Here is a 24,463-nt window from a genome sequence, read left to right as displayed (position 1 = left end):
AAATAAGTTAAAAAATTAAAAATTTAAACAATTAAAAAATTATTCAAAAAAAATGAGAGGAGAGATAATTTTTAAAAATTTTAATTTTTAAATAAATATAAATTTTATATTATAAATAAAATATATCAAATTAAAGTTCTTATCACAATCTTTAATTTAATATGCATATTAAATATTTTATAATTAAACGAATTTCAAAAATTTTGAAAGGAACAAACAAAGAAATAAAAGATAAAGAAAAGAAAATAAAACCCTTTTTATAGATTCTAGAACTGTAAATAAACGTTTGTTAGAAATGTGAGTTAGTTGACTTAAATATTTTAATATTTTATTTTAAATTATGAATCGTAAAAAAAGTTTACAAAATTAAAAAATAATGAAAAATGAATTAAAGAATAGATTTAGTAAAAAAAAGATGAGAGAGGAGAGAGAAATTTTTAAAATTTTAATATTTAAACTAATATAATTTTTACATTTTAAATCTTATATTTACATAAACTATATCAAATTAAAGCTCTTATCGTGATCTTTAATTTGATAGGCATATTGAATATTTTATAATTAATCGAATTTCATAATTTTAGAAATAAATAAAACAAAAAAAATAAGAAGTTAAAGAAAAGAAAATAAAAAGAATAAATAGAGTTTATAAATAAATCTTCAATTTTGTCTTAACTACAAAATCGCCATTCAATTTTCAAATTGATTTGAAATCAATTTCTAATTGAAAACTGCTGTTTTAATATAGTATAGATATAGTATAGATTGTTTGTCTTTCTCTTCATTTATTCTATCCTTTCCAATGTCTCCGATCCCCGCCAATCGCCATAGGGTTAGAATAATTAAAGCCCGGTTGACATATTTTCTTAATTTATATTTATATTAGTAGTCCACTTTAATAATTAAAGCCCGGTTGATTTTCATATTTATATCAGTAGTCCACTTTATAATTTGTGTTTTATCAAATTCTTTTCTACAGTCAATATATCTTAAACTAAACAAATTTTAGAGCAATGATTATCGAGTCACACGCAGTTATTTCAATTTAATTCTGAAACTTTTTATTCAGACACAATTAATTTTATCAATTAAGCCAGCCGAACTTACAACATTGATCTATCCAACTCAAATCAATACTATATCGCACGCATGGGGTGGATCTATTGTGCGTTTCGATGCAAGATGGTCCTATTTATAATTTTTATTTTATTTATTATAATTCTCATTTAACAATTTATAATCTCGTGAGACATTACAATTTATAAGCTCTTAGTCAAATACCCTCTAAATATATATTTGCAGGTTGCTATCTCTATTTGATCATCTTATTCTTCTTTTCAAGTTAATTCTCGAACGGGCTTAATTTGTGTAGTCCTTTGATTTGTTGAATAAAAATACCTCTGATCTTCTTGGACTTGATCTTCAAGCTTTATGACGTTGATATGGAGGCCTTCACCTTGTTTCGTTCACCTTATTTCTAAATCAAACGTTGAACTTGATTTGAGTTTTGGTTGCTTTCACAAATAACTTATATGAATACCCCTATTTATAGTTGTGGGAACAGTAGAGCTTTAGGCCTGAGCCCGTCTAGTTATAGGCATAGGGATGACGCGACACGATTTTCATTGGCTATTGAAATTAATATATCAATATCAAGATTTAACTTGGCGCCAATGAAATTGATCTGTATATGTCTTTGAGATATGATAATATATTTATCGATAACATATCTTTTTAATTTTGGATTTCATAAAATTTCAAAACTAATAAAGATATATATCAATACAAATATATTTTTCTTACAAAATTGTGTGCTTACACTTGTCTGTAAAATGTGTGATATGAGTGAAGAAATCAAAGTGAATACCTCAATATTATGTTACTCAACTTCTCATTCCTGACTCCTCCTATCACCATTATAGGACCGACGTACATTGTCGTCGAGTATTCTGACTTCCGAGTCCGCCTTTCTATCCTTCACACTTTTTTTTCTTCTTCATTCCTTCTCATCTTATATATTTAAGTAGGGATATTCACAATTTGGTTTAAACCGCAAATTAAATCGTACCCAATCATAATTGTGCAGTTTGGTTTGGTTTATAGTTTAAATATTATGATTTGGTTTATATTTTCAGAAAATTATGGTTTACGACTTAGGTTTAATTTTTAAAAATTATAAACCATCAAACCACAACTATTATTATTATTATTATTATTATTATTATTATTATTATTATTATTATTATTATTATTATTATTATTATTATTATTATTATTATTATTATTATTATTATTATTAAAATTGTATTTTTTATACAAAAAATATTATATTAATTTATATTTATTACTAATTTTACAAATCATCAAATGATGTAGGCTTAGAAACTTTGAACTAAAATTTTAAATCCTAAGCCTCACTCACCGATCCTCTTCATCCATCCATCCTTGCCAGTTATCGATTGTCGCTCGTTTTTATTTCTTCATTTTTTGTTAAAGAATGTTGTCCCTTATATAGGTTTCTATAGTGTTGTCATTTTAGTGTTAGAGACACATCAATCATTTAATTCATGTCTTAGAATTGCTCTTCATGTGTTCCAATATTTTTAGGTTTATTTTTAATGATATCATATTTCCCTCTTTCAAAGTGTCTTATAGATATTTGATTTGAATTATTATTAAATAGGAAAATAAAAAATATCTGTAACTCGCAAATCAAACCCTATTATTACAGTTATTTTTGGCTTTGATACTAATACAGTTTAATTTTGTTTATTAAAATCACAAAATTGTATTTTATGATTTGATTTTAGTACCAAACTGTACCAACCCAAACTGTAAACACCCCTAAAAGTCCCTAACAATTCAAGGTATGGAGCCAAGAGCTCTAAATTAGAATTTAGTACTTCAAGTATTCTATTAACAATAATTCTCAAAAATGAGTTTAGTTTTGCTTAATTTACTTTGACGGAATTGATGCCTGACATAGAGATAGAATCATCGAAGAATTTTTTGTTTTTATTTGAAATATCCTCTTGTTTAAATAGAGACGGGTAGTTTCAGCAACAAAATAAAGGATGATTTACTTGAAAATTTGCTAATACTTTGTATTGAGAGATATTTTGTTAAAAATATTATTGATATTGGTGTAGTTATTGAATTATAAGCATTGAAGTCTCCAAGAACATCAAAATATTTTAATATATATAAAATGTAATGTGCAAAATAATTTATTTTTCGGTCCACTTCATTATCATACACTGGATCCATCTTTTTTTTTTTTTTTTTTTTTTGATGAAATTACATTATAAATAATACAAACCACACACACACCCCACCTAGTGGTTATTGTGGCCGAGAGTATTCGAACCTGTGACCTCTTGGACAACAGGCAACCACCCCAACCACTAGGCCATCCCAATGGGACTTAAACTTAAACATAAAATATAACACTGGATCCATCTTTGATCGCACGGAAATTGAGCTACCACTATAACAAAACAAGAGAAAGAAAAGGACCAAAATAATCCTAGCAAGTAATTAAACAAATGGAGTTGTGACTTAGACTTAGTTGTGGCAATGATGATAATACAAAAAAAGAAGAAGAAGATTTATATAATCTCAACTGCCCTCGACCAAAAACTGCTGTCTCTTTAATCAAGAAAAAGTGTTGTGTTTCATGCCTTTGTATTTTGCATGTTTCATGACGTTGTCCCAAGATGTTTTAGTTGATATGCCTCCCCACGTCGTCCAACTCAACAAAGAACTTCCAAACACACCATTAATTTCTCTCTCTAAAATATCCCCACTTTGGCTTGCTCCTCTAGAAGCTCACCTCTCTCTCTCTCTCACACACACACATTAGAATTGAGTCAACAAATACTTAGTTTATGCAAAGAACTCGAGTCGGTTCTAATTAATATATAGAAAAATTAGTGGGATAATTGCACTTAGGTATATGAACTTTCACACCATTTTAATTTTGTATATGAATTAAAAATATTACCTTTAAATATATAAATTTAAATTTATCTGATTTTCCATACGATTGTAAATTCTCCCAAAATTATTGAGATGAACGTTAAAATATCGTAATTGAATATCTACACCACTTCAATTAGTCGTACTTGCATTAATTTGGCATTTCCGCATAAAAAATAAGAACAAAAATTCATGTATTTAGAGGTAGAGTATTAAATATAAAATAAAGCTTTTAGAGAGAGAGAGAGAGAGAGAGAGAGAGCGCCGTTTCCTTCTCTGCCGGATCTTCACAGCGCCTCGCCGGCGCCGTTTCCGCAGAGCCCCCGCGCCGCTGCCCGCCGCGCGCCGCCCTGCTGCCTCGCGCCGCTGCCTGTGCCTCCCCGGATCCGCGCCTCTGCTGCCAGCGCCGGATTCGTCCACTACCAGCGTGACTATGCTCTGCCCTCCGGAACCCCGCGACGCTGCTCTCCGGCTGGATCGGCTCTACCCACGCAAAGTCAGCCCAGGCGCCGCTCTGCCCTTCGGAACCGCGCTGCTCTTCCAGCCCAGGCGCGAGTCGCGGCGCTGCTCGGTGGAGGGATCAGTTGCGCAAGTCACCTCGCCAGATCCGCCCACAGATCTGCCGCCCAGAAGTAGTCTGCCTTCGACTACAGATCGGCGACATCTTTCTCTGTGGTAGCTACCTTCGACTCCAGACCAGCGTGACTATCCACTACGTCCGACTCTTTATGAAAGATCAGCGTCCAGATCCGCAAGCCAGCCCTTCCTATTCAAAAGATAATTTCTACTTCCTTATCTCGGGTGATGTGCAGTTGATATAGATGCGAACTGAATTTAGTACTTGAGACAGCAAATTACCTTGAAGGTTTTCAAGCAGATGGGTTGTTGTTGGGGTTGAATGTATTGTAGGATAAGTGTAATGAATTGAATGTGCCATGGTGAAACGAATGGACAAGACTTGAACTGAAATTAGCAAAGTTTAAGGACAGCTTATCTTACAGTTGTTTGGTTAGATTGATGTATTGTTCGTTGTAGTTGATTACTGCATAAAACAGGTGATTTTCTCTACAATGGAGCCTAGAGTGAGCGAGAGAGAGTGGAGAGTGGTGAGAAGAAGAGGGATTGGTCCAAAACATGTCGAGAGAAAACAGGCAAGAAGCTGGAATCGGAGCAGTTTGAATGGGAGGAGAGATTGGAGTTCGAATGAACGTGATGACACTACAACCTTTTTCTTTAACAACATCCCAGAGGATTGTAGCCTTGATTTTCTCAGACGTAAGTTCGAGACGGTTGCCAAGACGGTGGATGTATACTGTCCAAGGAAGAGAGATCTTTGGGGAAGACCGTTTGGCTTTGTTCGATTTGAAAAGGTGGAGAGGTCTGAGACTTTACTGATGGACCTCAACAAACTTTGGATTGGCAGTTATAAGGTTAGAGTTTATAAGCCTAAATTCCAAAGGGATTATAAACCTAAATTCGAAAGGGTTGATGAGAAGAGAAGGAATGAGCAGAATAGCGTCAAAGAAAAGAAGTTGGAACAAATACAGCCATGCACCATGAAGGTGTATAATAGGCACGCAGGTGTCTCCTTTAAGGAAGCTCTTACAGGTGCTAAAGATGATAAAGAACTTGATGATGAAACATTACAGTTCCAGACGACGGAAGAAGATTTGGTTTGGCTTAATGGGGCTTTTACAGGTTACATTAAATCTGAGTTTCTCTGGGAGGAAGTTCGAGAGGAAATAAATAGTGAATGCGCAGGTTGTTTTAAGCTGAACTCCCTCGGTGGCAACATGGTCCTAATCTAAAGCAGCAACGAGCAGACGACCGAGGAAAATCTCAATAAGCTCAACGAATGGAGAGACTTCTGGTTGCAGTGGTGGAGGCCTTGGAAATCTGTTGATATCAACTATCAAAGAGTTGTCTGGACTAAATGGACCGGAGTCCCGCTACATGTTTGGAATTCCCGTTTCTTCAGTACGGCAAGCGCGAGGTTCGGGTTGCTTCTGAAAATTGAAGAAAAAACAAGAACGAAAGAGAGGCTGGACGTGGCTTTTATACAGATGTCTACTGGGTTCAACTCCATCGGAAACATACTGAAATGTAAAATCGACGGTGCTTCGTTCCAAATCCGGGTGGAAGAAATGCCCTATAATTTCGTTTCCCCGGAGGAGGAGGTGTGGTCTTTGGACGAAGATGCTGACTCAGAATGTTCTTTACAAGATATCTCACAGTCTCCGGCGAAGGCTTTCATTGTCGAGTCGGAAACAGAGGACGGTGAAGGAAACGATTCGGTTACTCAAAAAAACGGCGTCTCGGAACTCGAGAGGAAGGTTGTGGAAACTAATGGCCCGTTCTTACATTACTCTGACACAGATAAAGGAAGCCAAGTCCAGCGGGTTTCCTCCGAAGGGACTGATAAATCGCCTTTAAATGAGCCAGAGACTAGAGGTAGAGAGATCAATGAAGGGAGTAGAAACGAGAAAGAGAAGGAATTTCAAAATGAACTTGAGAGGGAGGAGTGCGATCCCACGAGGGTACCAGATTCTCTCACTGCGGGGGTTGTTTCTAAGAAAGGAACGGCGAACAGACGAGGAGGAGTTTCGAGGAAGAAAACTCAGAAATCAAAAGCCACCAAAAATCAGCATCAAGTTTGGGGCAATTTCATTGCTGATATTGAATCAGAGGGTGAGATGGGCAAGAATGGAAGCGGCTCGCGATCTACTGAGGCGGATTGGGAGAATTTGGAGAGAGATGAAGATACAAGAACATGGCTCTTTGCCAAGAAGTTGGGTTTGTCGAGCAATCACCAAGACGCGGTCATGATCGAGCAATTGAAGGAGCAAAGAGCAAAGGCAGGACATCCGAAGGTCGTGGGTGATATTGAAACAGGTTTTTAATGAATATTTTATCTTACAACATTAGAGGCTTGGGGAGTTCCATTAAACAGAGTGATATCGGAGAATTGGTTAGGAAAAATGCTTTAGATTTTTGTTTTGTTCAGGAAACCAAAATGGAAATTTTCTGTTCCTCAATGTGTGATAAGTGGTGGGGGAGGAGTAATTTTGATTGGGCTGTGAGGGAGTCAGAAGGCAGATCGGGATGAATACTATCGGTCTGGAGTAAGGATAAGTTTGTGGCAACTAGTAAATGGAACGTGACGGGGGCTGTTATTGTTAATGGGATTTGGCTACAAGGAGGCCTGCATTGTTGTTTTGTTAATGTGTATGCGTCCATGGGAACCACCGAAAAGGAATCTTTGTGGGATACATTACAGTTCATTGCTCTTCAAAACAAAGACTCTTGCCTGTGTTTTCTTGGCGACTTCAACGCAGTGCGTGATCCGGGAGAAAGGGTGGGGAAAGGTGCTGTCTTTAATCAAGCAGATGCAAGGTCTTTTGACGCTTTTATTAGGCAAAGTAATCTGCTGGAAATCAGAACACAGGGGAGAAAGTTTACGTGGTATCAACCTGGTGGAGGATGTAAGAGCAAACTAGACAGATTTATGGTCAACGAGAAATGGATGCAGGAATGGCCGGACACAGTCGGAAGGGGGCTTCAGAGATCAGTGTCGGATCATTGTCCGATCTTCCTGACTACAAAAACCAAGAACTGGGGACCCAAACCTTTTAGGTTCCTCAATTCTTGGCTCTCCCACCCAGATTTTTGCGCGTTGGTAAGGAAATCTTGGGATGAAGCTAAAATTGAAGGATGGAGCTGCTTTGTGTTCAAAGAGAAATTGAAATTGGTGAAGAGTGCGTTGAAAGAGTGGAATCTGAGGATTTATGGCAACATTGAGCACGGATTGACAGATCTTAAGGATGAACTTCAGGAGCTGGACATTTTTGATGACACCTTTGGTCTTGAGGAGAGTGAGACAATCAGGAGAAATGAATTACGAGCAAAGATTTTCCTTAAATCCAGAGAAAAATGTAGTCTTCTCCAACAAAAGGCGAAAGTCAAATGGGTCAAGGAGGGCGATCTGAATACTAGTTTTTATCACAAAGCAATTGTTGGGAGAAGAAAGAATAATGAAATTGCAGGGCTTGATGTTGGGGGCTGCTGGATCGAGGATCCAAAGAACATTAAGGAGAACGTCAAAACGTTCTTTGAGAATCACTTCAAGAAGACGCCGCGCGTCCTACCTATGATTCCGGGAGATTTCACTGCTCGGAGAGTTTCTGCAGAGAATAATGCGGAGCTGATCAAAACTTTTTCAGAATCAGAAATTAAAGAGGCCATTTGGAGCTGTGACGGTGACAAGAGCCCGGGACCGGATGGTTTTAACCTCAAGTTCTGGAAAACGTCATGGGAGATTATCAAGAAAGATTTTTTAAAGGTGATGACTGAATTTCACTCCAATGGCTCGGGGATGTAGCTCTTCATTCATCGTTCTCATTCCTAAAAAAGAAGGAGCTTGCTCACTTGAGGAGTTTAGGCCTATTTCACTTATTTGTAGCCTCTACAAAGTCATTGCGAAGGTTTTGGCGAATAGGATGAAACAGGTCATGGATTCAGTTATTTCGGATAATCAGAGTGCTTTCATTGGCGGCCGTTACATCCTTGATGGGGTCGTGGTTCTAAATGAAGCAATCGCGGAGGCTACTAAGAAGAGAAAAGGGAGGATTATCTTCAAGGTGGATTTCGCGAAAGCATATGACTCCGTCGAGTGGGATTTCTTGGATTTAATGCTTGAAAGAATGGATTTTGTACCATTATGGAGGAAATGGATCCGAGGTTGTATCTCCTCGGCGACGACGAATATTTTGGTGAATGGATCTCCATCTGGTGAGGTGTGTTTAGAAAGAGGATTACGGCAGGGGGATCCGCTTTCCCCATTTCTCTTTCTTATTGCAGCGGAGGGGCTCCACTCTTTGATCACGAGAGCTGTTGAGAAGGAGCTGATTAAGCCGGTAAAGGTAGGAAATGATTACATTTCAATTCCGCACCTCCAATACGCCGATGATACGGTCTTCTTGATGGAGGATGATGAAAGAAATGCAGTGGCAGTTAAAAGGATTCTCAGAGTGTTCCAGCTACTGTCAGGGCTTGCTGTGAATTTCAAAAAATGTTGTCTCTTCGGAGTTGGGGTCGAGGAGGATAAGATCGAGAGGATGGCGGCTGTTTTGGGTTGTGATGTAGGCTCCTTACCTTTCAATTACCTCGGTATTAAAGTGGGTAGCAAGGGCAAAAAGGTTGCTGATTGGAAATACTTGGTTGAAAAGGTGAGAAAGAAAATCGATTCGTGGAAAAATGGGAAGTTCTCTCTCGCGGGCCGAGTGACCTTGGTGAAGGCTGTGCTTCAATCTATACCGATTTACCAGCTCTCTTTTACCTGTTTACCAAAATCAATTGTGAGTTCTCTAAATGCTTTACTTGGTAATTTTCTGTGGGGAGGGGGTTCTAGTAAAAGTGCGATTGCTTGGGTGAAATGGAAGGTGCTTTGTGCTTCAAAAGATGAAGGAGGCTTGGGGCTTAAAAATATTGAGTGGTTTAATCAGGCACTTGTCGTTAAATGGTTGTGGCGGTACCTTACTGGAAGGGACATGCTTTGGGCTAAAATTGTTAGGTCCATTTATGGTGAGGTTGAGTGGGGAGAGACAGGTCTGGAAAAGGCGGGGAAAGGTAGATTTAGAGATGGGTGGTGGCCGAAGATCGTTTCTGCGGCGGGAGGGGCGAGCAATTTTTGGTTTGTTCAAAATTTGAAGCCAAAGGTGGGGGATGGGAAGACCTTTAAATTCTGGAGTCAGTGGTGGGTTGGACAAAAGCCGTTGAAGTTTACTTTTCCTAGACTTTTTCAGTTGAGTGCTAATAAAGAAGCTGCAATCTGTGAAGTTGGGGAATGGACTGATACTGGATGGTGTTGGGATTTAAGGTGGAGAAGAGAGCTATTTGACAGAGAGAGGGAAGGAGTTTCGGAGTTGCTTAGCCTTGTTTCTGGTACTAATCTGTGTGCAGGTAACAAGGACGGATGGACATGGAGTGGCGACATTGGGAGAGGCTTTACAACCAAGTCCGCTTATGAAGCTATTAAAGATCAAGCAAACGAGACTACGGAGGCGGTGGAGGAAACTGATATGAGTACGAAGGTGTGGAAGATCCCTATTCCAAACAAAGTCAAGCTTACCGCATGGAGAATTTTGAAGAACAGAATTCCGACGTGTGACAATCTCTCGAGAAGAAATGTGATGTTGTGTGAAGTTGAGGTGGGATGTAACGCCTGTTTTCATCGGCAGGAATCCACGAACCACTTGTTGATCCACTGTCCAAAGACCTCAAAGGTATGGGAAGCAATCTTTCAATGGCTCGGAGTTAGCATGGCGCAGCCATATGACGTGTCCTCACACTTTCAGTTTTTTACTAGTTTGAGTGGCCGGAAAAGAAATAAGAAGCTCTTGATGGCTCTTTGGTGTTGTACTACTTGGCTTATTTGGAAAATGCGTAATGAGAGTAGATTTGAGAACAAAAGATGGGAGAGTGCAAACTTGTTTCGAGAAATCAAAGCTAGAGTGTGGAGTTGGGGTAGAATTTTTGGTTTTGTTAACGATGGAGTTGGGATTCATAGGTGGATGTCGAATGATGAATCACCGATGATTTTGTAATCTTCTTGGTACTACTGGTGCCTTTTCGTTCTATAATATTTACTTTCCTTATCAAAAAAAAATATAAAATAAAAATTGACATATTTAGATAGAGTTAATCCTAAATTAATTAGTGTGGCATATGTGGAGTATGCAGAAATAGCATTAGTTAAGTGGGGGATGGCAAGGTCAATAAAGAGAGCTCTTAATGCCATCTCTTTCAACAAATATTTTCCACCTTTGCATATTTCTATAACTTATTTATTACTTGGCCATTCTCTCTGATCTTTGCTGCTGCCTTTCTTGAAGAGGTCCTAGTCCACGCCTTCACAATCAAAGCTCAAACTGCAAAACAAAAATCAGATCAAACTCGTTCCATTTTGCGGTAAAGAAGATGATCGGATGGCTACACGCAGCTCTAATAGCAGTCTCCGCAGCATTCCTAGCGCTCGTATTGTTCCTAATAATACGACGATGGGCTCGACCTAGAAGCAACGACGCCGCCGCTGAGAGGGGGCAGAATTTGCAGAGCGGCATAGCGAGGCTCCACCAGGTGAGCCCCCACCACCACCACCTCGACGCCAAGGCCAGCTACCAGCTCTTCCGCCGCGGCGCGCCGCCCAAGCCGGCCTTCAGCTGGGCGGACCACCCCTCCCTCGTCACGGACGCCGTCGAGCACGGCTGGCCGCGCTTCGCTTTCACCGCGGTGGCCGTGCAATCGTCGCCGTCCGTCAGGTCCGCGCGCTCGCTCCTCGGCGCCTGCGCCACCGGAGATCACGGCGGCGATCGCGGCGTCGAGGTCGGCTGGGAGGTCTGCGAGGGATCGGCTGATTTTATGCAGAAAATTCGATTGAATCCCGACGTGAAGAGCGCAGGGAGCTCGTCAATTGCGGCGGCGGCGGTGATCAGGACGGCGCTGCCGCTGCCGGGGCCGAATTTGGGGAATTCGTCGTTCCCGCAGGAGGCGTATTTCGAGGTCACGGTTGTGGCGTGCAGCGAAAATTCAAATCAGGCCAACAGGGAGAGGAGAGGGAGATCGGAAGGGGATGATAAGATCAAGCTGATCGACGAGGATTTTAACGCGAAAAACAGCCCGGATTCATTGAATCATGGCGCGAGCAGCCATAGCCAGAGAAGGAGCAAGGTCGAGGAGGGCATAATTGCTAAAAATGAAGCTGTTTTGCTGTGTGTGGGGTTGACAGGGCTCAATCCTCTTCCGTTTAGGATTCCGGGCACTTTTCCGGCTTCCATTGGCTTCAATTCCACCGGCTCTCTCTCTCTAGATGGTAACTCTCTCTCTCTAGATTACTTTTCATCTTCTTTTTCATGGCATTTAGTTTAGAACCAGTGCTTTTTTTTCAAAAAACACTATGATGCATGACTCTGAAAATCAGAAAAGTCTAATACGAGAGAAAGTGGAAGAGGAAAGAGAAAAGTAATGGTAGCATATTTTTGTCTCTTCTTTTAGATTCTTGAATAGGCAAATCATTATACTCCCTCCGTCCACGAAATGAGTACTCATTTGTGGACGGCACGGGTTTTAAGAAATATATGGAGTGTAGTGTGAATAATTTAAGGGTCCCACTTTTTGAGTGTATTAATTAAAGACATGTGTGGGGTACACTTGCCAAAAAGGGAAATGAGTACTCATTTCGTGGACGGACGAAAAAGGAAATATGGGTACTCATTTCGTGGACGGAGGGAGTACTTTTTATTTCATTTTATTTGGTTTCTAGGCGAATTTTTTTAGATAAGTTACTAAACCCCATGGTTTTTTCTTGTAATCAAGATTTGTTCCTTGTTTTTAACTCAAACCTTTTGGGTTAATAAAGCCAACCCTTTCTATATCTCATCTAGAAAATGGATTGTTGTGTGCAATTAGTCTTTCATAAAAAGACTCCTTTTAGGAAAAGTTTGGTCCTTCAAAAGACAATATAAGTGATACAAAAAAACATGTAGGAGTTTTAAGGAATTAGGACAAATATGTGAATTTGAGACAGTTTATTGTGTTGATACGTGTTAATTTAGGTTCTAGATAGGCCATTAAAAGTATTGAATTTGGAGCCCTTCAATCTCTCCAAATTTCTCCAATTTGAGTTCCAACGAAATGTGACAATTAATGGGTTCATTCTCTTTGATTGAAAATTGATAATAAAATTTACCATCACGCCATTAATGCATAATAATATTATCATGAATTAAAGCGAAAATAAGAAGAAAAAAACTGCCTGTAAAAAAATCATCATGCCCGAAAAAAAAAGTATCCACCTTACATAAAATATGAAAAAAATGATCAAAATATATGGTATCCATCATTTTACATCAAAGAAAAGTCACCCTTAAACAAAAAGTATGCAACTTTCATTTTCCCCACCCAGCGAATGATACCCATATACAATTAAAGATACCCAAATCCTAAAAACGGATATAGACTATAGAGAAATAACATTTCAAGATTCTCTAATAATGCAAAAGCCAAATTCTTGATTTTGCTCCAAACCTATTTGACTCATGGTAGGTGACATTGAACTTAAAGATATGCCAACAAACGAAAGAGACCCCGTTGACCTATCTAATATTATTCCGTTCATGTATGATGTAGTAGTAGGTTTAATTTTAGCATCAAAGAATAAAAAATATGAAACTCTTCAACTCAATTATTCACAATGATCTTACCTAACCTAACCATATCCCCAAGAATCAAATACCACCTCTTTCCTTTAACAATTGTATGTTTGGCTCGATTCAGGAACCAAGCTCGTGCCAGAGTCCGAGGCCGACAACTGGGGGAGGACGGACAAGGTGGTCGGGTGTGGCTACAATCCAGGGCAGAGGAAGGTTTTCTTCACGGTTGACTCCCAAGTAGTCCATGAGATCCAGTGCAAGACCGAGGACTACTGCACCCCCCTCTACCCGACCCTGGCGGCCAATGGGGATGTCGTGCTTTTGGTGAACCTCGGGCAGAGCCCCTTCAGGTTTGCGCCTGCAAATATGCAACGGACTCCCAACCCTTGCTTCATCGGGCCCATGGGAACCTCCCCTGCCCTAGGGTTTGAAGATAGCAAGGAGCTTTTCTCAATGGGAAGGATTGATTCGTTGTGGATGCAGAGGAGTGCAGCCAGAAGCAACAACAACACAGTGAATAGCATCAAAGCTATGGAAGAATATGATCAAGAATCTGAGGGTGATTTGTTTGAAATTGTCTTGGAAAGTTCTGGAAGATCTCCCTATACTACTCTAAACATTCATTAGCCCATTTTTTAGTGTCACAAACTTCACCACATCAAGGAAATATATCCACACTATAGGGATTTTTTTATTTTTTCTTTGGGTTTTGTAACCACATAATTCTTTTTGTGAATGTGCAGATGTGAATTTGAAAGATTTTTTACTTCTATCAATGAAGGACAGTAAAGTGCATGAATGATCAAAACAATAGAATTGAAACAACAGAATTTATAAGCAGACCAGAAAGGTAATAAATAATAGTCAAAAGTTTCATTAAGGAAAAAGCACCTACAAATATGTGAACAAGGCTTTCTTTCTTGCTTCCAATAGTAGAGTATTTTTTTATGCAAAATATATATGTTACCTCCGATTTAAGAAGTTAAGAGAAAGCCTAACCCTAGACCGGAGATGGATATTTCTTGGCCTGCTGGCGCACCCGTTTCTTGTACTCCTCAGGTTGCTGCATAATGCATATATACATCGATGTAAGACAATTCAGAGAGACATTCACAAGATTTAGAAAACGAATGCTCGTTGTAATAATGTGGGATCACCTGCGTGAAAAGCTGATAGCCATCGGTTTGGGCAGGATCACTTGCATTCGGCTGGTCTAGTAGATCCTGAATACCAACAAGAATTTGCTTCACCGTGATGGCCGGTCTCCAACCCTAACACAACACAGTTTCATAAGCCACCGGAGAAAAAGAATCCAACATCCTAGTATTTAATATGAACTACTTACACTGTCCTCACTGAGGATCGACAAACATACTGTCCCAGACGGGTATATATTAGGGTGGAAGAAATTCGGAGGGAACTTGCACTTGGGTGGTTTGCTAGGATAGTCTTCGCTAAAATGCATCGTGAGAGGATAGTAGCCGCCCTCCCACTCCGTCTGCCAATCAAATATCAGTCCTCAGTTACCATTATTCATCAACAAGCATAGTAAGCAAGTATTGGCTTCAAACATTAGTGTCGTTGAACAAGGCACTGTGATCGAGCAACTTCTTGAACCATATTCCAGAGTAAAATATACAGATTGTAGCTGATAAGATTTGCAATGCAACAGCACCAGAAAGAAGCAATTGAATTCCTAGACATTGATGATTCTGTGGTCCAAAACAATAGCAAACATGTACTCTGTTGTTTGTCCTTTAACAACATATAATGCATTCCCAACTCCAATCAGAATACAACATAATGCAATAACCAAACTTAATTATTGAAACAAAGAAAAAGGCCCTTTGCAGCTAGCCCATTGCAATTTGCAAACACTCAACAAATCAATCAAAAGCACCAATTACCAGTCCCATAAAGGATAAATCAACAATAAAAATTGAATCTTTCAACGATAGAAAAAGAGATTGAAAGTGTGGTAGAGAGGGGGGGGGAGAAACCCACGTTTGATTTACCAGGGATGAGGCAATGCCACACCATCAAATTGACCGAACCATCCGAAGTAGTCTCAGGTCGCGCCACAAAACCCTGCAAAACCAAAAATTTAGATGAAAAAAAACGAAAAAGACCACAAAACGCGGAGGCATAAATTCAAAAGGCCGCGTTAGTTTTTAGATTTTTTTTTCTTTGACAGACTGACGTATGGGTGATTCTTGCGCCATGCCTTGCGCTCCTCGGCGAGGCGAGCTTGCGATATGCCCACTGACATTCTCTATTGCTTGCTTCCAACTTCTGCTTTGATTTCTTTTACACTGATTTTTTCAAATTATCACGGGAAAGGGCTTCAAATTTAGTAGTACTATATATTGGAAAGGAGTCAAGATACACTTGACTTCTCAATTACCCGCAAAAAGTGGAGTCTGTTGTAAATATATATAAAATATATATTTCTCTATTAAATGACTCAACCCTAAACCTAGTTTTGTATCTCCTATAAATAGATGCATTTAGTCCTCATAATAAGACGCTCCTGCAGATTTATTCTCTTTATGCTCTCTACGCTATTCTCTCTTCTTCTCCTCTTCTCTCTAGTTTACAACACGTTATCAGCACCAGTCTCTAACCAATTGAGTTAATATTGGAGGTATGCCATAGGAAAGAATCGTGTCTTTCCGACAAGGTATTTTCTATTCGATTATAGGTGTAATACTTGAATTGTTACTTTGAAATTGTAAAAATTGATGAAAGACGAATCAGAATAGCGAAGAAATATCTTTTATCAATACAATTCGTAAAGATTATTTTGTTTTAATCAATTCCTTCTTATGGAATGATATTGACATTGATTTAGATCTACTCGTGAATATTGAAATTGCTATACAATTTTAACTATCAAGTCACATATAGTGGCTCATAGCTTAATCAGATCTCTAATGACCATTATCATTTAAGGAGTAGTAGTGCTTATTTAGGGAGGTGTATTCGTTGTGGATTTCCACAGACTTTAAAAAGTCCATGGAATTTAAATTCCATAAAATTCACATAGATTCCAGACGACTTTCAAAGAATTCGTGGTTGGATTTCACCTTGATTTTCACTGATTTTCGAAGACATTACGGGATAATTTTGGAATTGAATTTCATGAAACCAGCGCCCGCTAGAAAAGACCCAGCGACCGCTGGGAATTAGTGCTATATATAGTAGCACTCTTGACTTTTGATACAAAAGCTTTATACAAAGAAAAAGAGCATGTACCGACACTGCTCCTCAATGTGTGACTTTTGTGTTGTTGAATTGCAAATCCCAATAATCTGGGAATTAGGGTACTTTTGTGCTAAATACAGAGAAAGCGATCCCCAGCCACAGCCGACGTCAAGAACAGAATAGTTGTCTTTCATCTGCGACCTCTCGCAGTATAGCTCCAGCATTGCCTTCTCAGCATCCTCTAATGTGCTCGACTTGTCTAGGAAGAAGCAGCAACTGCAAAATGCCATATGGAAAAGCACGATCAATGCTTAAAATCTGAGTCGAAAAATTAGCAGATTATAAATAGCACGAGTCCTATGGCCTAACAGTACTCCTCGCCTATGTAAGGGTGAGAGATTGGGATTCGATCGCCATTCCCATCTCCAAATTCCTGAAAAAAAAAAAAAAAAAAAACAATAAATTCTGAGTTTTTCTGGGAAAATTTACCTGTATTTTAGATGCTTCCCAAGAACGAGCTTGAAGAAAGAGGTTGGAACTTCATAATGTTGATACTTGGGCTCTTCTGTCTTGATTGCTATCGGCATCTCTCTCAAAGCTGCAAGGTGAAGTTGTTAGCAGCAAGCAAATCCATTTGTTTCTCGCAAGAAATTCGACGAAGCACTCAAAATTTCTAGAATTGCTCCATCTTTCTTCATTCTTTTTCTCAGAACACCACAAAAATAGCAATGAAGAATTGGAGATATTTTTTCCAAATCCACAATCGCTAACTCGAGATCGTCGCTTCAACCAATTAGAGAATGTGACTTCATGATATTCAATGTTACTATAGCTCTACATTATGTATAAATTAATATCTCCAATCCAAAAGGAAAGACAATCACTTAAATAAAAATTAACAAAAAAAATATAAAAAAAAATTGCAACAACTATTCAGCACAACCAGAAAGCAAACTCTCCATAGAAAAACAAATAATTCCATTCGAAATTAAAAAACAACAGAGCGAGAGAATTTCAGAACCGTACAATGCGCGAATTGTATGAGATCGGAGAGCTGAATTTCAGCTGACGGTCGGTAACCGGAGCGGAGGCGGCTCGCGAGCAGCAGCCGCGTGAGGCAGCGCACGACAGCGTCCGACAGCAAATTCCGCTAAAGTGAAGCGAGCATCACGCGGACAGTAGCGGCGTAGGGCGCATGCACGATCGAATCGACAACGCCGCCGTTCGCCGCCGCCATTGCCGGAAAATTCACGTGAGGAAGGAAGGAGTAAAGTTTTCCAGCGTGTGCTGGACTCTCTCAACGGTGGCTGAGTTCCAGCGCTCGCTGGCTTCTTGGCCGCGGGCGCTGGAACTCAGCGCTCGCTTAAAAATTCATGGATTTCAATTCTCGTGGTTCTTGGTCGGATTTCGTCGTGTGTATTTTTTGGATGAAATCCATGAAAGTCATTATGGATTTTAAGTCAATGGAATAACGAATACACCTAGATTTGTATGGATTTTAAAAAGTCTGAAACGAATACACCCAAATTTATATGGACTTTTAAAAGTCTTGAACGAATACACCCAGATTTCTGCAGACTTTTAAAAGTCTGGAAGGAATACACCCAGACTTTTAAAATCCATATAAATCCATCAAATTCCAGAACAAATACACTCCCCTTAGTTTCGATAAAGCTAGTGTTGTTGAATTTTTATTTTGTTTGTTTAAACCAATTTGATATATGATTACAGTAATGATATAAAAAAAAATGCATTTTTGAATCTTAATTGTTTATTTATTATGCAATTTATATATGCTTCATTCAATATATTACATTAATTTGTTATATGGTTTCCTGAAGAAACACGCGAATATGTAAATTTTAATAATCTCGAAGATTATTAAAAGTAAATTATTAATATTCTCGATGACAATTTTTAATAATCTGTAAAAAGATGAATTTGGATCATCTGGTTTGATGGAATCCAGTTCTAAAAAGGATTAATGATACTCAGAGATCATACCATCAGTCTTGTTGTGATATAGTATCATCATTATCAATTCACATTACCCATTTGTTTCAAGAGTTGGGAAAGGTCATGTTGCTCCCATCTCGTTGGGGGGACGATATGCTCATGCTCACTATGTCTCCTCCTTCCAGATCGGTGGCTTCTACCTTTACTTCTATAGCTATGGATCACATGAATTTTGGTGGGCATGTTAATCCTTCTGGATCTGAGGATTCTGTTTCAACTAAATGCCGATACTATGGCAAGGTTGTTGAGCACATGAGATAAATTAATATTCCAGAAGAATATTAAATTATTAAAATCGTATTCTTTTAAGTTTTATTTTGTTGTTCATTATTATTTAGTATTTCATTTAATTCATAAATTGCTTTATTTATTCGATTTATATTGTTGCTCCCGAAGTAGCACAACTAATATTCATGATGAATATTACAAGCTCTTGAAGAGCAATTCTTAATCTCAATTCAATTATTTTTGAACTATTATTGAGAATATGAGTTTACAATTTAAAATTTAAAATATTTTTGTATGGGCTCTAGAAGAGCTTCATTTATTCTCCCATGAGAATTGAATAATTATACATGATCTATTATTTTATCATATAGTCATGTCGAGATGAATTTCAAATTCATACACCCAAAAGATTTTGAAATAACTCAAGACTTGAGTATTTGGGTTATCTACATTACAATTAGTGCGTGATTAAAATACCCCCTGAAGAGGATTTCCCATCTAGTAAATTCTTTTATCACCATTCAAATGCACTCATAGCTCTATGAAAATTATATGTATATTTTATGAAAAATACATATATAGAGCCAATAATTGAGGATCAATTCATATATTGATACTTTGATTTATCCAACTTAAAACTTTTTACGGCATTAGGGGGAGATATGAATGATGAATTGTACAATGCCGTAAATTTCTCATTTGATTAATTATGTTAGATTCATGCATTAATGAACTAGAAGTTCAATAAGTTATTATTGACTGCCACATAAGTGAAATCTTATACATATGTCACATTGCACCACAAATAATTGAAGTCCCTGAAGGACGAAATTGATTTAATGCTTATTGATGCCAGAAGCGTAAGCGACATATTGGTGCCCAAGATAAAATATCCGCGGATTACAAAATCAAATAATAAACTCAAATAATTACGAAACCTCATGAAGAGGATCGTCCTGAAGACGATAATCCCAATATATTTTGCACGTGCACTAAATTATCGTAATATTGGGATTACGAAACAACTAGACCAAATATTATGGAAAATGGTGAAAATTTGGTTTTACTAAAGTTACCATGAACTTTGTGAATACGTGAGAATCGTATAATAGAAAAAATTATAGTCGTCGACAACAACTTTTGCCTCAACAAATTGCTAGTTCAATTTGAAAGATTATTTGGACCCAAAACAAATTATATTAGTGTGCCAGAAGCACTAAAAACTATAGAAATAAACAATGAGGCAGAGCCTAACTCGCTAAATGAAAATAATAAGATGTTAAGCGAGATTAGTAGCTCAAGGGTTTGAGAAACCCAAAATCAATCAAATATATTCTCATGTTATACGTGGCATTATGTTTCGTTATTTATATAACATTTATGGCAGTAATCATTGACATAGATATCAAATTTATGGACGTTATGGTTATATTATTATATAGGCCATTAAACATGGACATATATGTGAAAGTCCATAACTGATTAAGTGAATTCTTTCCGAAGAAAGAACATTTGTGAATAGTCAAAACTTGAGAAAGTTAACTCATGTCTAAAGATGAGTTTTGCAAAACTTAGTTAAACTAAATATCATCTCGACCCGAAGATCGAGAATCTCCCAGATGGAGTATTTCAAACCAATCGACTATATTTTATATGTATTAGTCGACCTATCCAAAGAAGATTTTGAATAATAACATATCCTTTTAGATATCAAATGATTATTCTATCACTTGAAGTTGATAAAGACACACCTAGACCAAAAGAAAATAACGAAGTTATTTAGGACCCGAAGTTCCTTACTTGTGTGCTATTGAAGCACTACTTTTATCATGCATGATATACAATTCGAAGTTGACTTGCTAGCAAGATTTAATGTTTCTCCAAGAAGGAGAATTTTAAATGATAATAGCCATGTTATTAATGGTTATATTCAAAGCAAATTACAATTGGTCTATGTTATGAAAGAAATCGAAATTCAAAATTGATGGATGATGTTGATTATTTATTTAATTTCGAAAACTATATTGAACATATTCAAGATTGTAATCTTGAGGGGGAGCAGGATCTTTTAAATAATTTCGAAAATTAGACTTTGAAGGTCAATGGCCCTGAAGGCCAAATGGTTGTACTCTTTTAACCTTACTAAGTTTTTTCCTACAAGGTTTTCTTAGTTAAGGTTTTTAACGAGGCAACTAGTGTAATATATGAGTAAATATGCGTTTTGTACTTTTTTCCTCTACCGAATTTTTCCCATAGGGTTTTTACGGAGAGGTTTTTAACAAGGCATGAACATCTAGACTCTAACATCAAATGATGAGTTTTCTTTGAAGTCAAATTGCACATAACTCAAAGGATACATGAAGTTCGATCAAGCGATAAATTGGTGGACTTATTCACAAAGGCATTACCAACATCAACTTTCAGAAAGCTAGTACACAAGATCGACATGCATCGACTCAAAGATATACAATGATCATTTTCAGGGGGAGCAACTGTACTCTTTTTCCTTAGACTAGGTTTTTGTTCCATTGAATTTTTCCTAGCAAGGTTTTAATGAAGCAGCATATTTTTAGGGTTAGTCATTTAAGGGGGAGTGTTGTAAATATATATAAAATATATATTTCCCTATTAAATGACTCAACCCTAAACCTAGCTTTGTATCTCCTATAAATAGATGCATTTAGTCCTCATAATAAGACGTTCCTGCAGATTTATTCTCTTTATGCTCTCTACGCTATTCTCTCTTCTTCTCCTCTTCACTCTAGTTTACAACAGAGTCTTATTTTTTATTTTGATTTTTATATTACATGTTCAGTTATGATTATGAACGGTTGATTTCTTGTGAAATTAGAAGAGTTTTATCTTTTTATTTATATATCAATTGAATGAAAGTCAAGATTACTATTTGAATCTTATATTCCTCCTACACAAAATTTCCTGCACACCCACCTGTACCATACACCCGAGTTGATCCGTACCCAAATGATCTTGATCTGTATGCTAATTCAAATTCGCATCTTGACCCAAATTGTGTAAATGACACTATTTAATTATAAAAATGATACTGCTTATACAATATTCAATACTCCATTTGTCTCATTAGTAGTGTCCCATTACTTTTGGGCACGGAGATTAAGGAGCGTGTAAAAACTAGATAAAGTGAGTTGATGAAAATTATTTAAATATTAGGTATAGATAGAGAATATATTGCCAAAAAGGGAATGAGACATTACTATTGGGACGACCCAAAAAAGAAAGTGGGACACTACTATTGGGACGGAGAGAGTAATATAAATGACACTATAACATTTTAAAATATTATAGTGTCATTTTCAATCTTATAATGTTATTTAAAATATTATAGTGTCATTTACAATCTTATAGTGCCAAGAAGTGTCATTTATATTTCTGAATAGTGTTACACTACAAAAAAACGCCGATTTAGCGGCGAAAATTACCGGCGGCTCACCGACGGCGGAGCGGACGACCCGTGTTTGTCAAAATAGCAGCGGCATTACCGACGGCAACAGGCGCCGCCGGTAGCAATAATATGAATTAATTTATATACGTAAATAGGTTACCGGCGGCGATGCCGCAACTATTTACCGGCGGCGTGTGGCCGCCGCTAATCATCGGCGGCGGCGGTGAGGTCCGGCAATAGAAACACCGTCGTCCGGCCACAGTTACCGGCGGTGTTTGCCGTCGGTAATCTGCCAATCCGTTGTTCACCACCGGCGGACACCATCGTCTGGCCACAGTTACCGGCGGCGTTACCGCCGCCGCTAATCACCGGCGGTGTGTGCCGCCGGTAATCTGCTAAAAAAAATTCTTTCTTTTTTTCCTTCTGTTCATTTTGTTTTTGTTATTTTTTTTGTTTTCAGCATTGAGTAATTATTATTGTTAAAAAAATTGATTAGTCAATAAAAATATCATATCTCGATATAAAATTTAAGCATTTCCGAATATCAAAATAAATTAGAAAACACTACACGCATACGTGTGCATATTATAATTAATTGTTATTGAATAATAAAAATATAAATATAATTTTAAGGACGTAAATGTTATTTGACAATATTTATCATTATTAATAATTTACTGAAACATTATTATTAATACTCTAATTAATACTCTAATTAAAATATGATTATATTATTAAAATATTTTTATATTATTAATACTCTAATTAAAATATGATTAAGTTGCGAGGATCCCACCAATTAAGGAGGTAAACAGTTGTTGAAATATAAATAATTACTTAATATCATTTACGCATAAATAGTGATTCACTCATCACTAATCTAAGATTCCTAGTAAGAATTCAAGATTCTTAGTAACAATCTTATAATTATAACTTAAGAATGTTAATTTCATTAGTGATTCACTCATCACTAATCTAAGATTCCTAGTAAGAATTCAAGATTCTTAGTAACAATCTTATAATTATAACTTAAGAATATTAATTTGATTAGTGATTCACTCGTCACTCATTAATCTATGAATCCTAGTAAATAAGAATTCAAATAATTTAGTTTGGAATCAAGAATCTTAAGTAGAATATCTACTTATTTTGTATAAACTAGATTGATAAAATATATATATATATAATATAAAAAAATAATAAATAAATATTTTTCCGACATTAAAATAAGGACGGAAACGAGCCCGATCCATAATTAACAATATCTCTTGGATATCATCTTGACATATTCTAAGGTTATGAATGTATATTGTATATTGTATATTGAAATAGAGTTTAAATGAATTAATAGGCATTAGATATATCAATAATACGAGTGTTCTGTACGGGTGACCACTCGAAAAGAACTTCAAGGTTAAGCGTGCTTGGCTCAGAGTACAAGTAAGATGGGTGACCGAGTGGGAAGTTCGTCTAAATTATGCAATACTGTATAAATACGAAAATAAATTGTGGACATACAATAAAATAAATAAATACAATAAATAAATAAATTAAATAAATTTAAAAAATTAAAAATATTACCGACGGCAAAAAGCCGCCGGTAACCCTCCGGCAGTCCGGCGAGCGTGCGACCGCCGTCTGGTGGACTTTACCGGCGGCGTCGGCGCCGCCACTAATCACCGGCGGCAACAGCCGCCGTTATTTACCGGCGGCCGCCATATGCCGTCGGAATGGAGATCACCGACGAGAAAATTACCAGCGGCCTCTCGCCGCCGGTATTGCCGCCGGTAAATGTGTTTCCGGCGGCCGCCCTATATTTAGCGGCGGGAAAAAGTCGCCGGTAATTATAATTTTTTTTGTAGTGTTAATTGTACACACTGTCATTTACAATATTATAGTGTCATTTATTCGCAGTGTTATTTGTATAACATAATAATGTCAATTACACACCGTGTCATTTGTATAACCGAATAATGTCATTTACACGATTTGAGTCAGAATGCGAGTTTGGATTAGGATGCGAGTCAAGATTTGGATACAGGTCAATACAGATGTATGGTACATTCGGCCTCCGAATGTATCCAATACCACCTCTTTCTCCTATTATCATATTCATGTCCTTATTAAAGGATTAAGTTTCCAATTCAAAAGGGAAAAAGAGTAAAATAAAAAATAAAAAAATTGAGCAATAAAAACCTGTCATCTGTTCTTCATTATTGGCTTATTTTCTTATTTTTATTTTTTCCATTTCGCCTTTTCTACTTTCTTACCTTTTCTTCATTTCTTTCTGTAATTGGTGGGGTAAACCCATGCAACAAATAAAGAGAAAATAGTTCTGATCAATAAATCAATAATTGTCGAAAAATGAAGAAGTGATGACAATTCTTTGATGTTTTAATGCCTACGTGCA

General features: G+C 37.3%; 3 protein-coding genes across 3 annotated transcripts; 1 reads left to right on the top strand and 2 right to left on the bottom strand.

Moving 5' to 3' along the window:
• Positions 1–10,684: 10,684 nt before the first annotated feature.
• LOC131010799 (uncharacterized) lies at positions 10,685–13,960 on the top strand. Its single transcript, XM_057938460.1, has 2 exons — positions 10,685–11,845; positions 13,309–13,960. Exons 1-2 carry the CDS (start codon positions 10,954–10,956, stop codon positions 13,809–13,811), a joined length of 1,395 nt encoding a protein of 464 aa, XP_057794443.1. The 5' UTR covers positions 10,685–10,953; the 3' UTR covers positions 13,812–13,960.
• A 40-nt stretch (positions 13,961–14,000) lies between these two features.
• LOC131010800 (SUMO-conjugating enzyme SCE1-like) lies at positions 14,001–15,590 on the bottom strand. The gene is made up of 5 exons (XM_057938461.1): positions 15,385–15,590; positions 15,189–15,272; positions 14,530–14,682; positions 14,342–14,455; positions 14,001–14,247 (listed from the first exon to the last, which is right to left on the bottom strand). Exons 1-5 carry the CDS (start codon positions 15,451–15,453, stop codon positions 14,185–14,187), a joined length of 483 nt encoding a protein of 160 aa, XP_057794444.1. The 5' UTR covers positions 15,454–15,590; the 3' UTR covers positions 14,001–14,184.
• An 824-nt stretch (positions 15,591–16,414) lies between these two features.
• On the bottom strand, positions 16,415–16,975 carry LOC131009827 ((S)-coclaurine N-methyltransferase-like). Its single transcript, XM_057937233.1, has 2 exons — positions 16,878–16,975; positions 16,415–16,664 (listed from the first exon to the last, which is right to left on the bottom strand). Exons 1-2 carry the CDS (start codon positions 16,973–16,975, stop codon positions 16,415–16,417), a joined length of 348 nt encoding a protein of 115 aa, XP_057793216.1.
• Between the last annotated feature and the right edge of the window lie 7,488 nt (positions 16,976–24,463).

Source organism: Salvia miltiorrhiza, chromosome 2, assembly GCF_028751815.1.
Source record: "Salvia miltiorrhiza cultivar Shanhuang (shh) chromosome 2, IMPLAD_Smil_shh, whole genome shotgun sequence".
Taxonomy (NCBI): Eukaryota; Viridiplantae; Streptophyta; class Magnoliopsida; order Lamiales; family Lamiaceae; genus Salvia; species Salvia miltiorrhiza.
The sequence above is the reverse complement of the archived record's forward strand: the minus strand, read 5'-3'. Positions and strand labels throughout refer to the sequence as shown.

Bases quoted from the DNA above. Each gene is read 5' to 3' on its own strand.
- LOC131010799 (XM_057938460.1), top strand. From the start codon at position 10,954: ATGATCGGATGGCTACACGCAGCTCTAATAGCAGTCTCCGCAGCATTC. The intron at 11,846-13,308 runs GTAACTCTCTCT...GGCTCGATTCAG, and splicing joins CGGCTCTCTCTCTCTAGATG to GAACCAAGCTCGTGCCAGAG.
- LOC131010800 (XM_057938461.1), bottom strand. From the start codon at position 15,453: ATGTCAGTGGGCATATCGCAAGCTCGCCTCGCCGAGGAGCGCAAGGCA. The intron at 15,273-15,384 runs GTCAGTCTGTCA...TTGGTTTTGCAG, and splicing joins GGCGCAAGAATCACCCATAC to GGTTTTGTGGCGCGACCTGA. The intron at 14,248-14,341 runs GTGATCCCACAT...TGCATTATGCAG, and splicing joins GCTATCAGCTTTTCACGCAG to CAACCTGAGGAGTACAAGAA.
- LOC131009827 (XM_057937233.1), bottom strand. From the start codon at position 16,975: ATGCCGATAGCAATCAAGACAGAAGAGCCCAAGTATCAACATTATGAA. The intron at 16,665-16,877 runs GTAAATTTTCCC...GGCATTTTGCAG, and splicing joins GGGAAGCATCTAAAATACAG to TTGCTGCTTCTTCCTAGACA.